This window comes from Eumetopias jubatus, unplaced genomic scaffold, assembly GCF_037043125.1.
Source record: "Eumetopias jubatus isolate StellerSeaLion01/CBP00866 unplaced genomic scaffold, mEumJub1_p1.0 scaffold_9, whole genome shotgun sequence".
Lineage (NCBI taxonomy): Eukaryota > Metazoa > Chordata > Mammalia > Carnivora > Otariidae > Eumetopias > Eumetopias jubatus.
In genome coordinates, this window is record NW_028274815.1 from 113992030 (window position 1) to 114008919 (window position 16890).

Sequence of the window (16890 nt, forward strand, 5' to 3'; positions counted from 1 at the left end):
TCCTTGGTGTGAACTCAGTTGCTCAATAAACGGGGCCCATAGCAAGAGCTAAGCCAGGGTAGCAGCCTTCTAGATTGGCACCTTGCCACTTGCCAAGTAGAACAACCCCCTGCCTGCCTGCACCCTTGGGGCTGAGTTGTTTGACTCCTGCCATGCACCCTGGGAAGCAGCCCCTCTCCCGTAGCTTCGACCTGGCTGCCGCGTTTTCTTCACTCTCTCCAGTGGAAGGTGCACGAAGCTTAAAGTTAATCCACCCCAGCCCAACCTCTCCTCCATCTGCCGCTGCCCTTTACCACCTCTTGGCACCACCAGGCACAAAGAAAGGAGAGCAACCTGTCTGAAAACGGCATACAGTGGGGCCGGGGCCAAGTCCTGGAAGACGCTGGGCCGTGAATGCCAGGCTGGTGTTCCTCGTGTGCCCAGGGATCTTCCTGGGATGGCGGGGAGGCGGGGCCTGGAAGTTCTGCTCTCCCGCTCCTCTAAAGGTGTTGTTCTTATTGTTTTGTTTTTTCTTTGGTCAGTTATGAGGAGTCAAATCCTAAGGACGCAGCAGCAGTGACAGAGGGATCCAAAGAGGGAACAGAGGCCTCGGCATCAAAGGGGCTGGAGAAGAAGGAGAAATGATACGGCTGGGGCCTGACCCTCTGAGGGCCAGGCCAGGCAGGCGGGGGCAGGCCAGCACAGGCCTGCGCGGGCAGAGGCATTGGAGGCCAAGGGTGCGGGAGGCCGGGCAGCTTCGGGAGAGGGACGGGGGCAACAGGATCCCTCCAGCGGGGCTTCCCATGGCCTGGTCCCTTCGTCGTCCTTCCCTGGCCTTCCTCTGCCCCTTCCCATCCCCTGCAGGCAGCAGCAGCCCCAACTTCCCTCACCCTCCCAGATGCCAGGCGGGAAAAGTGGATCTGATTTTTAGATTTTTGTATTGTGGACTGACTTTGCCTTACATTAAAAATTCATCCCAGGGGTGCCTGGGTGGCTCAGTCGGTTAAGTGTCCGACTCTTGATCTCAGGATTGTGAGTTTAAGCCCCGTGGTTGGGGCTTGAACTCCATGCCCAGTGTGGAGCCCACTTAAAAAAAAAAAAAAAAAACAGTCATCCCATTCTTCAGGCAGGCCACTGTGCCCCTGGAGAGGTTCTGTGCACCCGGCATCTTTCATTGCCTTTACTGGCTCTCACTCTCCCACTCAGAAACTTCCTGGAAGCCCCTTCCTGGGGACTGTGAACTCACAACCTCGGGGAGAGGCCCTGACCTCCATCCAGGTCCTTCCATCCTCGTGGATGCCAACCTAGTGGCTGACTGGCTCTGCACTCCAGGGCTGCCTCTAGCCAGCAGAGGGGGCCCACGAGCCCTCCTTCATTTCCCCCTTCCTCCCCATTCAGCTTTCTTCACATTCCTCCCAACACTTGGGGGCGGTGAGGCAGTTTGACAGGTGCTCCATGTATCATCCACCTACCCCAGCGCGGCAAGGCGGGGTACCAAAAAGCTGACCTGATTCAGCAGGGGGACCAGTATCTGTAAAGCTAGAGAAATGGGCAGGACCTCATGGATCCCAGGGAAGAATTTAGATTTTATTCCCAGGCTGGCAGGAGCCAGGTCTTTATGGCTTCAGCTGGAGAGCACATGGACTCTGGGTGACCCTGGAGATCAAAGCCCTGTCATTCCTATTCTGCTTATTCCCATGGTTCTTCCCAAAATGACTATGCAAGACCGGAAGGATACTGATGCTAGAAGCCACCCCCTCCACACACTGAGGCCAGTCACAGCACAAGGGCCAGGGCCTCTGAGGCTGGAGTGGGAAGGGATGGGGCCCAGAGCAAGTTTGCTGGAGACAGCAAGCAGCCCTGGCCTGCAGGAGAATCCCCAGTGGACCAGGCGAGGTGTGGGCACAGCCCTCATCCACCTGCCTGGTGTGGGGTCACTGGGTGGAGAAACAGGTGGGAGGGGATGACCACCAGTCTGGGACTCAGGCCTCCAGCTCCCAACCCAGGGCTCTCTCCTGCCCAAGCTTCAGGTTCAAAGGCTGAAAATAACAGTGGTTTCCAGACAGTTTGGAGGTGGCCAAAAGACAAGTCTGAGCAGAGAATGGGAAGTATCCGTGTAATAATCTCACTAGGTATTAAATTGTTCCCAAGCACCTCAGTAGAGGATTTCACCTCATTTCAGTCTTAGGCTCCAGGTGCCGGTATGAGCCCCATTGTGCAAATGAGACAGTTGAGGTGGGTTGCCGCAGCTGTGGATCTGACCTCAAGCAATCCACGTTGAATTCTCAAGTTCCTAAGGACTGTGCAGCTCCCCTCTAGACCCCTGGGCCTGAGTCACTGGCTGGTGTTCTGGACACCTTTGAGACAGCCACCCAACGTCTCTGGGCCTATGGAGAAGGAAGGGAAGGGTAGGAAAATTCAAAGGTTTCTCCCAGCCAGGGGGGGGGTCCCTTTCAGGGGCTTCTCGGATCTCCGCCGCCTCCGGAGGGGAGGCCGTGTGGTCCTGGAACAAGGCCCCTCTGAGGGCAGCAGATGGGGCAGGCAGCCCAGGCACACAGCATGGTTGGCTCTGCGGCCCAGGGCCCACAAAGGCTTCATTGAGTCACCGCCGGCCCCCGGCGGAGGCTGAGGTGGCAGTGGCGCCGGGCGCCTGCCACCTAATGACCGGCCCGGCCCGGCCAGATGTTCCACAGACCTCGGCAGCGGCCATCCAGGGCCCGCCCGGCCAGCCAGCACCGCAGAGGCCACTCTAATTCCAATTAACCAGCTTCAGCTGAGCAAACAGCGGGCAGCGGTGGCCCAGCCCGGGCGGTAGGCCCGGCCCGCAGAGCCTCCGAGTCTAGACTCCAGATGTGAACCGCCACCGCCAGAGTCCCATGGAAAAATGGCACCAGGCCGGGCACGGATTGGGCCTGCACGCCGGAGAGGTGGGGGTGGGTGGCTGGGCAGGGCTCTGGGTGGGCCTAGTGCCAGCCTCACCCCGGGGTGGGGGTGGATTCTTGGGAAACCGCTCCAAAATCCCCAAGCTCTGCCCCTGATTTGTTAGGTGTTCCTCTCTGGCCTCAATCTCCCCTGACTCCAGGAGGTGGAAGGGGGCTGCAAGGGGGAAGACCAGCCCTGCTGAGAGCCCTAATACAACTTCATTTGTATTTAACATGTTTCTAGCAATATGTATTTTAGAAATATTTATTCAGTCGTTACAAAAACCCCGTAAGGTAGTACCATCATTTTTACACATAAGGGAAACTGCAGCAGAGAGAATTAAGTGCCGGGGGCGGGGGGGTGGGATTTGAACCCAGGATGCCTGGCTTCCAAGCCCACGATGTTCACCACAGGTGCTGTTTGGCATAAGTGAGGCTGCTGGATTCCGGGTTCCCTCTCTCGGGAGCAGCGCGGGAGAACAGGGTCAGCGTCTGGCTGAGCAGGGCCGGCTTGCCGCACTGTGACTGGAGGGGCCTGCCCGCTCTGTCCTGTTTCCTCCGCTGTGAAATGGGTAAGACCCTCCCAGCGCGGCTCCAACTTCTCCGGGTAAAGCCTCGAGATACACCCTTTCAGGCCTCAACACCAGGAATGAGTTGGGCACCGGTCAAGTCGCTGGGCAGAGCGGGGAACACAGGTCAAGCGCGCTCTCCCGATTGAAACAGTGAGGGGAAAACAGACTTGAAACGGCTGAATAAGTGAAAAATGTCAACACTTGGGGCAGGAGTGGTGCCTCCGGGTTCCACAGTCTGGTTTGGGGGTCCCTGGGAGGCAAGGCGAAAGCTTGCGAGATCCAGGAGGTCAGAGCTCATCTGTCATTGCACAGTTGGGAAGACTGAGCACCCCCCAAAAAAAGGGCGAGCCTTGCCCAGGGTCTCACAAGGAGTGGATACGGGGGGCTGCTCCGACCCATCAGGCTTTCCCACCGCTGGGATTCCCTCCGCGACTCCAGGCCGGGTCTTGGGAGGCGGAGGCTGCATCCTGCCCGGGTGCGTCAGGAAGGGCCGAGCGGGAAGGAAGGCACCACCCCCACCCCCGCCGCGGCCACACCTGGGCTCTCCCGGCGGGCGGGGGGCGCGGGCCGGCGCCTGGCTCCAGCGAGTCTGGGCCGCCTCCCCGCGCCGCCCCGTGGGGGCCGCCAGATGGGCCGGCCGCCCGCCCAGCGACGCAGGCAGGAAACGGCCGCCGGGGCTGCCAGGAACGCGGCCGCGAGCGCCGGGGGCGGGGCCCGACCTGGGGCCGGCCCCTATGGGGAGGGGCCAAGCGGGCCCTACGGGGACGTCCAGCCTGTGAGAGCCCTGACTCCCGGATCCGCCACCGCTAGTTGGGTTCCCTTGAGAAAGGCCCTCCCCTTCTCTGTGCCCCAATTTCCCCACCAGTGAAGCGGGTCTGTCCTAGCTCTTTTTTTTTTTTAAGACGTTTATTTATTTTAGAGTGAGCAGGGGGAAGGGCAGAAAGAGAGGGAGACTAGCCGACTCCCCAGTGGGCAGAGAGCCCATATGGGTCTCCATACCAGGACCCTGAGATCATGACCTGAGCCGAAATCAAGAGTCACACGCCTAACTTACTGAGCCACCCAGGCGCCCCCTCCTCCCTCTTTTCTTCCCACCTTATGACTCAGCAGTTTCTTGCCCTTCTGTTCCTTGGTTTCCTTACCCGGAAGTTGGGTGACAGCGACGAGCCATCTCCACTGGAATACCCTCCCCACTGTTGTAACCCAACACCAGGCCCAGTGACCAAAAAATGAGGGCACTCAGTATTTGTTGAATGTCCCAGGTCTGGGACAATCCTAGGGGCCTGCCACATAGCAGGCACTTAATAAACGGACACACATTATCTTGGGTCTACTGCTCACCAGAGGTACAGCTTCAAGCAAGTGTCTTCTCGTCTCTGAGCCTGTTTCCCCGTCTACCTCATGGGTGGCTGTGAGTATTAAGTGAAATAACCATGGGAAGCACACATAGGAGGTCCGCAATAGATGATATTTACTGAAGTGTCTACCAGACGTGTAAAAAGAGATACTATTTGGGTATATTTGAGGGCAAGAAAGGTAAAAAGGAATCAGCTTAGGAGGAAATTTCTGTTGTATATGTATCCTTTTGTATATTTTGTGATTTTTTAAAAAAATTTTATTTATTTATTTGATAGAGACACAGCGAGAGAGGGAACACAAGCAGGGGGCGTGGGAGTGGGAGAAGCAGGTTTCCCGCTGAGCAGGGAGCCCGATGTGGGGCTTGATCCCATGACCCTGGGATCATGACCTGAGCCGAAGGCAGACGCTTAACGACTGAGCCATCCAGGCGCTCCTATCTTGTAATTTTTAAAAGATTTTATTTATGTATTTGACAGAGAGAGCATAAGCAGGGGGAGAGGGAGAGGGAGAAGCGGGCTCCCTGCTGATGTGGGGCTCGATCACAGGACCCTGGGATCATGACCTGAGTCAGAGGCAGACACTTAACAGACTGAGCCACTCAGGCGCCCCTGTATATTTCGTATTTTTTAAAATTTTGAGCCAGGTGAACATATTTTTCCCAAAAACAAATACAATCGAAACAATACAGATACAACTAAGAATAAAAAGAAATCTAGCCCAGGGCGCCTGGGTGGCTCAGTCGTTAAGCATCTGCCTTCGGCTCAGGTCATGATCTCAGGGTCCTGGAATCGAGACCCCGCATCGGGCTCCCTGCTCGGCGGGAAGCCTGCTTCTCCCTCTCCCGCGCCCCCTGCTTGTGTTTTCTCTCTCTCTCTCTCTCTGTCAAATAAATAAATAAAATCTTTTTCAAAAAATTAAAAAAAAAAATCTAGCCCTAGCAGAAAGAAATATTAACTATTACTTCCATGTGGCAAAGGAGGCATCTAAAACTCAGAGGGGTTCTGAAACCGCGCAGGGTCACAAAGAGCTAGGAAATGGGAAGGATGCACTTTGAATGGCAATTTGTTGGACTCCAAATTAAATACACAAAGGAGGGATCACCGCTTCCGGGAGGGATCCCAGGCTGAATAGAGGGGGAAGGCCAGCAGAGTAAGAAAGAGTGAGAGAAGAGGGAAGGTGAGCAGGTCCAATAGGCCAGGCCAAGGAGTGTAGGCTTTATTTTGGAGGCAGTGGGGAGCCAAGGAAGGATTCTACGCAGGGTGACATAGTCCTTTCTAAGCATTAGAAATGGAGGTCAGGAAGCCAGGAGTGGGGCTACAGGCCCCAGATGGTGATGTTCTGCGTGATAAAAGGGCAAGGGCCATGGATGTGAGTGGACAAGAGAGACTGGGAAGTCCGAGCCAGCCAGAGATGGACCCACAGCCATCCAGATGTCCCTCTGCAGCATGGCAGGGCCACAAACCCAGACGTCCCAACTCTCCTTTTTCCTGGAGGTTATTCAACCCATACCTGTCTCACTCTTAAAAATGTCCTAAGACCCCTGAAGCAGCCCTGGGCCTGGTGAGGTGCCAGAAAGATCCTAGGTTTCTAGGCGCCTGGGTGGCTCGGTCAGTTAAGCATCTACCTTCCGCTCAAGTCATGATCCCAGGGTCCTGGGATCCAGTCCCACGTCAGGCTCCCTGCTCAGCAGGGAGTCTGCTTCTCCCTCTGCCCCTCCTCCCACTCGTTCTCTCAATCTCTCTCTCTCCCTCTGTCAAATGATAAATAAAATCTTAAAAAAAAAGCCTAGATTTCCAGCGGTTTGAACTGACAGGACCCAGGACCAGAGTGCAGGACAGGGTGAATTGAGATGGTGTCAGCATCTCCCACCAAGAGGCTCTGGGCCAAAGACCTGGCTCCTGTTTGCATACACTTGTGCATGTAGCTGATGCCCCACACTTTGGGGGGACCTTTATGCGAGCGAACCTGCATGTGCGGTCAGCCTAGGGGGACTGGGGCAAACCCTTCCCTGCAGGCACCCAGGAGGCGTGCAGTCCCTACTGGGCAGTATAAACAGAAACCTGCACTGGAAGATGAAGAAGAGCAGCTATCCTTGGGGCGAAATGGGTGGTTCAGTGGGTTGTGTCTGCTTCGGCTCAGGTCATGATCCCGGAGGAGTCCCAGGATCGAGCCCCAAGACGGGCTCCCTGCTCAGCCGAGAGTCTGCTTCTCCTTCTCCCTCTGCCTCTCCGCTTGCTCACGTTCTGGCTCCCTCAAATAAATAAAATCTTTTTTTTTTTAAGATTTTATTTATTTGACAGAGAGAGACACAGCGAGAGAGGGAACACAAGCAGGAGGAGTGGGAGAGGGAGAAGCAGGCTTCCCGCAGAGCAAGGAGCCCGATGTGGGGCTCGATCCCAGGACCCAGGGACCATGACCTGAGCCGAAGGCAGACGGTTAACGACTGAGCCACCCAGGTGCCCCATAAATAAAATCTTAAAAAAAAAAAAAGGTGCAGCTACCTTTATTGAGCACTTACTGTGTGCCAAGCACCACTCCAAGTGTTTACATGCATTACATCCTTAAAGCTCACGTCACCCTCCACATGACAAGTCTCCATTCCACAGATAAGGAAATAAAGGCCCAGAGAAGGGACCTGCTCACACAGCGATCAAGAGCCTGCCCAGGCTCTGGGCTCACGTGTGGCCACCCCCTCGTCATTTTTTATATCATTAAATAATCATTTACAAAAACCTTTCATTATCCAGAAGCTGTTTCCATGCCTTGGAGAAGATTAGAATATGTGTTAAAAAAAAAAAAAAAAATGGGGGAAAAAAAGCGGTATATTCCTGTCACCCAGAGATTATTGCAATTGACACTTTAACATACACTTAAGATTTTTTTTAATGCTTATTATGTCTTTTTTTGTAACGCAAATTATATCTACTGCGCATCTATTTTGACATCTATTTTGTTTCCACAGTTAACAACCTTCCCCTTCCCATTTTGGTCAGTGGTCCTCTCATCTAATACCCTGACTGCATCCAACCCTTTTGTCATTTAAAGGCAGACCAGGTGAGACAAACAGGCTATCTGCATGTGAAGGCAGACCCCTGCGTGGCGGATGAGGCCCGCTGGGCTCTGCGGTGAGCCCTTCCTCCCCTCCGCGCCCTGCCCGCCCCAGAGCTGTGGAGTGGGGGGGCCGGCCCTGTGCCCGCCTGGCAGCAGCCCAGCGTGGGGAGGAGAGGGGGACCGAGAAGAATGAGCCCCTTGGCTCTGCATTCAAGGCCTCCACGTGCCTGTCCCTCGCAGGGAAGGGACCTGCTCACACAGCGATCAAGAGCCTGTCCAAGCTCTGGGCTCACGTGTGGCCAACCCCTCGTCATTTTTTATGTCGTTAAATAATCATTTACAAAACCTTTCATTATCCAGAAGTGCATGCAAGAGCTGCTGAGAGCTGGGTGCCCACCGCTTCTCCGGCTCCCCCAGGGTCCAGTGAGGGCCCTGGAATAGGGGGAGGGGAGGTGGAGGCACCTGAGACCCTCGCGTCACGGATGTGGGGGGGGTAGAGAAGACCCCAGGGGCCAAGGCTGGGAAGTGGGAGGGCGGGGAGGGGCCGAGCCCCTGTCTGCCTGACCCAGGTGCTTTCTGCAGGAGAGGTCCTCTGCGCTTCTCTGGGGTATGTGTGTGTGCGCGCGAGAGGGAGACAGAATGTGTTCTTGGGAGAATCCCTGCCTGCCCGGGTCTGGACAAGCGTGCAGGAAGCATGAGGGTGCTGACATCTTCTGTGGAACAGTGTTGTGCATGTGTCCCCTCCTGGTTGCGTGGACGTGTACTTGTGTGTTTAAGAGTGTGTGTCTGTGAGGACACTGTGAGCAAAGCAAATAACTGCATTGGTGTGCGTGTGAGAGAGAGCAAGATCATGCGTGGCTGGGAGAGTGTCTGGCTTGTAAAAGGGTTTTTGGAAAGGCTCGGCGCAGAGGAGCTTCTACAACCCCCTTCCTGTCCATGCGTGTGTGAGTCCGTGTTCCAGGTCTCATTCTCTGGTCCCCGCTCCCCTATGCACGGGTCACTCCGAAGCCTCGGTTCCCTCATCCGTGAGATGCAGATCCTTAGTCACTGGACATCGTTGTTCTGATCACTCCTACTCTCTCGCCACGGCCTGCCTCCTTTCCAAACTCTGGCCAGTCCTTTCTGCTGCAGCCAAACTGATGACATCTTTGTTTCTGAAGCCTAAAACCTGCTTTTCCCAATTTGCTCACCAACTATTGGCTAATCCCCCTGGATTTACCTAGGACAGATTTTACAGGAATGAAAGAGCCATTCAGGGAAGAACAGACTGGAAAATGCCCCCACAGAGCTGCTGATCGGGGCCGCATGCCGCACAAGGCTCGGACTTCAACTGTTCAGGCCCAAATGTGCACGCTATCAACGGGAAGGGGAAAAAAAGAGGGTTTTGTCCTTTAAAAAAATCTTTTTGTTTTCAGCCTGTGTCTCTCTCAAGCCCCACAGGATGGAGATGTCCTAAAATAAGAAATTAAACAAGAGGGGAAATCCCATTATCTAGGTTTTTGTGATGAGTCCCTTAGGATTCCACGGGGACCCCCTTCCCAGCTGCTGTGTGGTCCAGGCCTGAGAACGCCAAGCCCCCCCGCCCTGGGGCCCACGCCCACCCACCACCCAGCCCTAGCGGCAGTTTCCCAGGATTCACATGGTAATGAAGGCATCCATCTCCCAGACACACACTGGGCCCTCCGACCCTCCCAGGCCCCCCGCACAATGGCCCCCAGTGCCTCGGCCTGCCACCTGTTGGACTTTCCCAGGGAAGGGAGGGAGAGGGTGGAGAAGAGCCCCTTCCTCCCAGCCCCCAGCCCCATTTGCCCCTGGTCCTGGGAGTCAGACAGGGAGAGCGCCCTTGTCCTCAACTGCCCGCCCTGCTCAGCAGTCTAAGCCCTCAGTTTCCTCATCTGCAAAATGGAAGTGAGGGTCCCTGGGTCCCAGTGTGGCTGGAAGGATTCCTGGGGTAATGGCGCTAAGAGCCAGGCTCCAGGAAGCATGGACTGTGGACAGCGGAGGGCCTGACAGATGACAAGCTGTTAGTAATCACTGCGTCCTTGTCACTGTGTGTCCCCACCACAGCCCTTCAGAGTGGCGCCGCTAGGATCCCGTTTGTAGAAGAGGACACGGAGGCCCAAGGAAGATGGGCGGAGTGCCCCAAGCACCACCATCCCCCAAAGAAGCAGAGCCACAGTTGGAATCCAGTTTTGCCTCACCCCAGAGCCTGAAGTCTTAACCACATTAGATCATTACCATCATTATTACCATCACAATTACTGAGTTAGATAATGATCCTGGAAAAGGTCACAGAAAGTCCTTCAAGAAGCTAGGAAGGGAAGAAGGCCAACATGTTACTCATCTCTGTCTCCCCAGGACTTGGCCAGAGAGCCTGACACACAGTAGGTGCCTAATAACTGAGGCCTGAATGGGGGAGGTAACTGAGAAATGAAGCAGAAGCCTATTCTCTGGGTAGTGGAGCCGGCTTCCTCATCTCCCCCACTCTGCTGAGCATCTCCCGCATGCCGGGCCCTTTGCCCTGCCTGGTTTCCCAAACTCTCCACGTTGCTTACTCTTTGAGTGAGACTAGCAGTGTTATCCCTATTTGGTTTCCACCCCCAGGAACTCAAATGCTCCTGAATAAATGATTCTGCCTTGCGACAAGTTACAGAGACGAGAGTGGGGCTACAGGGGGAGAGCATTCCCAGCAGGTCTCCAGGAGGAGGGAAGAGTTACCAGTTACAGCAAGCAAGAGAAAGTCAAAATCACTGCCTCTTTATTTTTTTATTTTTTTCACTGCCTCTTTATTTATTTTTATTTTTTTAAAGATTTTATTTATTTATTTGACAGAGAGAGACACAGCAAGAGAGGGAACACAAGCAGGGGGAGCGGGAGAGGGAGAAGCAGGCCTCCCGCCAAGCGGGGAGCCCGATGCGGGGCTCAATCCCAGGACCTGGGGATCATGACCTGAGCCGAAGGCAGATGCTTAACAACTGAACCACCGAGGCGCCCCTTCATTGCCTCTTAATTAATTAATTAATTTATTTATTTATTTATTTATTTATTTTTAAAGACTTTATTTATTTATTCATGAGAGACAGAGAGAGAGAGAGAGGCAGAGGGAGAAGCAGGCTCCCAAGAGGCAGGGGGCCCGATGCGGGATTCGATCTCCTGGGATCATGACCTGAGCCAAAGGCAGACGCTTAACCATCTGAGCCACCCAGGCGCCCTTCACTGCCTCTTTAAATGGAGTCTTGGGGGCACCCAGCTGGCTCAGTCCTTTAGAGCACGTGACTCTTCATCTCAGGATCCTGAGTTCAAGCCCCACACTGGGCGTAGAGCTGACTTAAAAATAAATAAATAAATAAAGATATTACCTATTCGAATAAATACATAATAAATAAATGGAGCCTTGGGAATCGCTGGATTCTGCCCCCACCACCCCTGCTGCTCCCCAGTGGAGAAATTGCCTTCCTGCAACTTGCCCCAGTCCAGCACCCCAGGCACACATTTGAATATTCAGAGGTTTTCTCTCTGCATTTATGAGTGCAAGAATAGGATTAAGGATGATTTTAATTTTGTTTAGAGTTGATCTATATTTCCAAATTCTCTATAATGAGTATGTGTTATCATTTTAATCAGCTTTTATACAAAGAATACATTAGTATGAGAAAGCAGATCATACAGAAGTACACACAATGAAAAGGAAAGGTCCACCTTCAATCTGGGACCTCCGAGTCCCCCGCTTATATGAAGTATCCAGAATAGGCAAATCTAGAGACAGAAAGTAGATAGTAAGGGGGTGCCTGGATGGCTCAGTCGGTTAAGCGTCTGCCTTCGGCTCAGGTCGTCCTGGGATCGAACCCCGCGTGGGGCTCCCTGCTCAGCCGCGGGTCTGCCTCTCCCTCTTGCTCTGCCCATCTGTGCTCTCTATCTCTCTGTCAAATAAATAAAATATTTAAAAATAAGTAAATAAATAAATAGATAGAAAAAAGAAAGTAGATATAGGTTAGTGGCTGCCAGGGGCTGAGAGGTTGGGGTAAATGGAGCGTGACTGCTAAGAGAGTGGGGTTGCTTTTTCTTTAGAACATCTTGATGAAGGGACGCCTGGGTGGCTCAGTCGCTAAGCGTCTGCCTTCGGGTTCAGGTCGTGATCCCAGGGTCCTGGGATCGAGCCGCTCATCGAGCCCCGCCCACATCGAGCTCCGCATCGAGCTCCGCCTCAAGCTCCGCATCGGGCTCCCTGCTCCGGGGGAGGCCTGCTTCTCCCTCTTCCACTCCCCCTGTTTGTGTTCCCGCTCTCGCTGTCTCTCTCAATGTCAGATAAATAAAATCTAAAAAAAAAAAGAACATTTTGATGAAAATGTCCTACAATTAATTGTCATGAAGTTGTACAAATCCATGATAGACTGAGAACCACTGAGTTGTACACTTGAAGTGGGTACATTGTATGATATGTGAATTGAAATTCAATAAAGCTGTTAAAGAAAAAAAGGAAATTCTAGAGAGGCCCTTGTCTCTGGGCCCTTAGCCTAGAAACATGGGGGGATCGTTCACTACCTCCAAGCGCCACCCCCTTCTGGGTCCCACTTCCAGGTGGTTCTGATTCTCAGGTGCGTTTCTCGTACTCAGTGTTCCCAGGTGTCTCCAAACCACACAGTCCCTCCTGGGATACAGCGCTAGCACTCTCCTTTCATCTTGTCTGGGTCTAGACCTCTCCCCTTTACGTTTTCATTTCATTTTTGAATACATAATACAAGCTTACAGTACAACACTTTAAAAGTGTAAACATCTCACTTTTCCTCCTCAGAGGCAGAGACGGTGATCAGTCTCAAAGTGAGATACAAGTAAACTTGAAACAGGTGTATGTTGTATGTTGTTCTTTTCTTTTTCTTCTTTTAATTATTTGTTTATATTTTTTAAAGATTTTATTTATTTATCTGAGAGAGAGCGCGTGCCCAAGTGGGGGAGGGGCAGAGGGACAAGGACAAGCAGACTCCCTCCTGAGCAGGGAGCTCCATATGGGGCTCACTCAACCCCAGAACCCCAGGATCATGACTTGAGCCGAAGGCAGACACTTAACCGCTTAACTGACTCAGCCACCCAGGAGCCCTTCTTTGAATTTTAAAATATTTTTTTCTTTTTAAAATATAAATGGTGGCAGTCTATGCATACTGTGCAACTCATTTCGTTTGGGGTTTATTTCCACTTAACAATGTACCTTGGAGATCTTAGCAGATGCAGATAGGAGGCAGCTTCCTCCTCTTTTACAGCTGCTTGTATTCCGTTATATGGGGAGAACATCCTTAATTCAAGCAGTCCCCTAGTGATGAACATATGGGTTTTTTCCAATTGTCTGTTCTTCCTGTACATACATCATTTCCCACATCGGAGTGTGTCCTTAGTATAAATTCCTGAAAGTGGAAGTGCTGTCTCATGATTTCCCAGGGCCACATGGTATTTCATAGTTTATTTAACCATTCTCCTTTTGATGAACACTTAGATTGTTTCCAATTGGTTGCTCTTATGAACAAATCTGCTATGAACACTTTAGACAGCCCTCCCAGACCCCTCTGGCAATGTGTTAGAAGCTGTGGATCCTTCCCCACACACACACCGGAAAAAAAATGCATCAAATTCACCCAACTTTGGGGTGCCTGGGTGGCTCAGTCGTTAAGCATCTGCCTTCGGCTCAGGTCATAATCCCAGGGTCCTGGGATCGAGCCCCACATCAGGCTCCATGCTCAGCAGGAGGCCTGCTTCTCCCTCTCCCACTCCCCTTACTTGTGTTCCCTCTCTCACTCTCTCTGTCAAATAAATAAATTTTAAAAATCTTAAAAAAAAAAAAGAATCCCACCCAACTTTGACCTACCCAGAAGCATCAAAGTGAAGAAACTCTGATCTAAACCAAGGGCTGTCATCATTCAAATGGAGAAACATAAGGCCCCAGGTGGGCAGGGCCATGCCTCACACAGTGGGGAGAGAAACCTTGCAGCGGTAGCATCAGAGCTGAGATTCAGCACAGAGTCAGGTCACTGTCCTCTCTGCTCAAAACCTGCCCATGGCTCCTGCCTCACCCAGAGTAAAAGCCAGAGTCCTCACTGGGGCCTACATGATGCAGCTATGGCCACCACCCACTCCCTCATATTTCCTTGACCTCACTTCCTAGCACCCTCCTCCTTGCTCGGTCAGCTAAAGTCACACTGGCTTCCTGAGCACACCAGCACAGTTCTTAGTCTTAGCCTCAGGACCTTTGCACTGGTTGTGACTTCTGCATGGAATGTTTTTCCCCTGACAGCGGAAGGATGTGAGAGAACAACTTCTTTACTGAAATATCACCTTCTCAGAGAGGACTTTGCCGACACCGCCCCGCCAAACCTCAGCCCTCCCTATCCCCTACTTCCCTGACTTACTTTTCTCCACAATATTTATCACCAGATAAGATATACTGCACTGACCCTGTCCACTGTGTTCCTCCCTCTCCCAAATACAGGCTCCCCAGGACAGGGACTTGTGTCTGTTGTGTTCACGACAATACCCCGGCGCTGGCTCAGAGCCAGGCATGCAGTAGATGCTCCACGGACACTAGACGATGGAGCGAAAGAAGGAGGTTCCTAAAGCACTTAGCCCACAGGAAGAGAAAAGAGGTGTGGTATCCAGGAACCCACATGCTCTGAGAATCCTGAACGCCAACCCTAGCCCTGCCACAAAATTGCTGGGACCTTCCCCGAGTCACTTATCTACTTCAGGACCTCCATGTTCATCCTCCCCCAACTGGAAGCGGTACTTAGCGCAACTTCTGCACGGGAGCGGGGTGGGGGGGGGGGGGTTGGTGGTGACTGTGACAACTTAAATAAGGAAATGATTTAAAGCCCGATAAATGCTTAATAAATGCCCGCCAGCATTGCTGCTATGACGGCGACGGTGGTGTAGCCCCGGGGGTGCGCACGGACACCTCCACCTGTCCACCTGCAGGCGGCCGCTCCAGGACCCGAGGCTGGCGGGGGTAGGGCGGAGGGGCAGGGCGCTCCGCCCAGATTCCTCTCTGGCGCTTCACAACCGAAGAGTGGGACGGTTGAGGGCGGGGCCAGAAGTAAACTACTTTTCGCGAGAAGCCCTTAAACGCCCGCCCCCGTCTCCCCCTTCCTGGTCGCCCCCGGCGGTGGACACCCCAGCCGCACCTTGCTCGCGGCACGCCCTCGGCCGCCGCAGGGGGAGGACGGCGGGAGAGCAAGCTGGGTTTTCCCAGGCTCCCCCCATCCCGCGAATATCTGGCCGCGAACATCTGGCCGCGAACATCTGCCCCGAGCCTTTGTCGCACGGCCCCAGGCCGGCCTCGCACCCATCTGCCGGCGCCCGCGGCCCCCGCCCCCATCTGCACGCGCCCCCCCACCCCACCCCCGGCCCCCGGGGCGGTTCCCGGCGCCCTCGCCCCCGCCCGCCAGGCTCGGTTCCCACGGGTCGAGCGCGGGAAGCCGGGCGGCCCATCTGCCCGGCGCGGCGGGTCCAGCCGCCAGGCGTCCCCAAGGGGCGGGGCGCCGTGCCCAGGAATGCCTTTCAGGCGGGTGCGCGCCCCGAAACAAAGCCCGGGGTGCGGGGCCCCGGCTGCCCGGCTGGGCCCCCAGTCCCCGCCCCAGGCTGCCCGGCCAAAGAGCGGCCGGCGCTAGCCCCCCCCCCCCCCCCCCCCGCCTCCCTCTCTTCCCGCTGGGCCCGTTTGCCAACCTGCCCGCCAGGCGCCCGCCCCCACCACCACCACCACCTCTGCTGCCCGCAGCCAACCGTCCGGGTGCCGCTGCCCTTTTCTCCGAGACTTTTTGCCACCTCCTCCCCAGCTAGCACCATGACCGGGCATGTTCCCTTATACTTTTACTGCACATAAATGTGTTAGCGTTGCTTGTGTGTGTGTTTCTCTGTTTATGCTTTTTAAAGAATCGTTCTGCATGTTCCCTAAGCAACATCAGATTTTGCGTGTATCCAGGAGAATACACACGGGGCTCATTCATTCCCACGAACTGCTGTCTGTCGACGTGCCACCCCCGTTTTATGTGCCCATTCTGTGGTGGGACGCTTGGAGGGGGAGGTTTCCATTTGCTGCTACTCTAGACACAGCCGCAGTGTTTCATGCCCATGTCTTTGGTGTCTTGGGCGCAGGACTTCGAGGGGAATGTCCGTGGGAGTGCATTGCTGGGTCAGAGGGTGCTCCCGTGTTCACTTTTACTCAGTATTGCCAAACTGAGCTCTGAAGTGATCCTACCAGTTTATGAACTCACCAGCAGGGGATGGGAGTAGTTTTCCCACATCCTCACCACATTTTATATTATCAGACTTCCAAGCTTTTGCAGTTTGATGTGGCAGCTGGGTCCCTTGCACATCCCTGATGTGCAAATGCTGGGACTCAGGGGCATCTGCCTGGTCCTTCCTCCCCTTCTCTCTTCTCAGCTGGGGTAGGGATACTGCCTCCTCCTCCAAGAAGGCCCTCCCTGACCTCCCTTGGTGAACTGAGGCCTCTCCCCGGCCACACTTCCCCGGCCCCTTGTGCGTCCCCATCACAGAACTGGGGATTGGCAAGTGGCCGGCTCCCCCACCGGACTGGGAGCTCCCCGGGCAGGCCCAGATTTGCAGGGCCCCCGAGCAGGCTGTGTGCAAGGAGCACGAAGAGGTGACAGAGAGTGCCCTTGGGAAGGCTTCATCTACTCAAAATAAAGGGCTTCTCTTTCTAATTCCTACAAAGTGCCCCCTTGGGCTGGCAGCAGCCCACATTTCAGGGGCATCCATGTCCCCAGCACGTGGACTCAGCTGCCAGGAACCAACCACCTGGTCAGTGCCGTTCATTTCCACTTGGTCACTCCCAGGTGAACACGGCTGGCTCCCTGAAAAGCGTGAACCCACATCGTGTTCTTTCACTGCTATGCCTAGTACCCAGTGGTGCGCGCTAATGGTTTATGGGATGAATGGTTGGCACTTAACGATTCTGAAGTTTTGTAATTCTGTGGTGGAGCATATACCCAATTGCTTAACAGGGGTTA

At 54.1% G+C, this 16890-nt stretch overlaps 1 protein-coding gene across 6 annotated transcripts in view; it reads left to right on the forward strand.

Annotated features, from left to right (window-relative positions):
• HM13 (histocompatibility minor 13) overlaps positions 1-977 on the forward strand; it is a 39623-nt gene extending 38646 nt beyond the window's left edge. For 3 of the 6 annotated variants that reach the window (XM_028118570.2, XM_028118573.2, XM_028118571.2), the window contains one exon: positions 522-977. In XM_028118570.2, coding sequence (XP_027974371.1) covers positions 522-624 — 103 coding nt within the window. In that variant the 3' untranslated portion in view covers positions 625-977. The remainder of the gene's footprint in view (positions 1-521) is intronic. The other 3 variants (XR_003611599.2, XR_003611600.2, XM_028118572.2) reach the window with 2 other exon arrangements.
• The last annotated feature ends 15913 nt before the right edge of the window (positions 978-16890 follow it).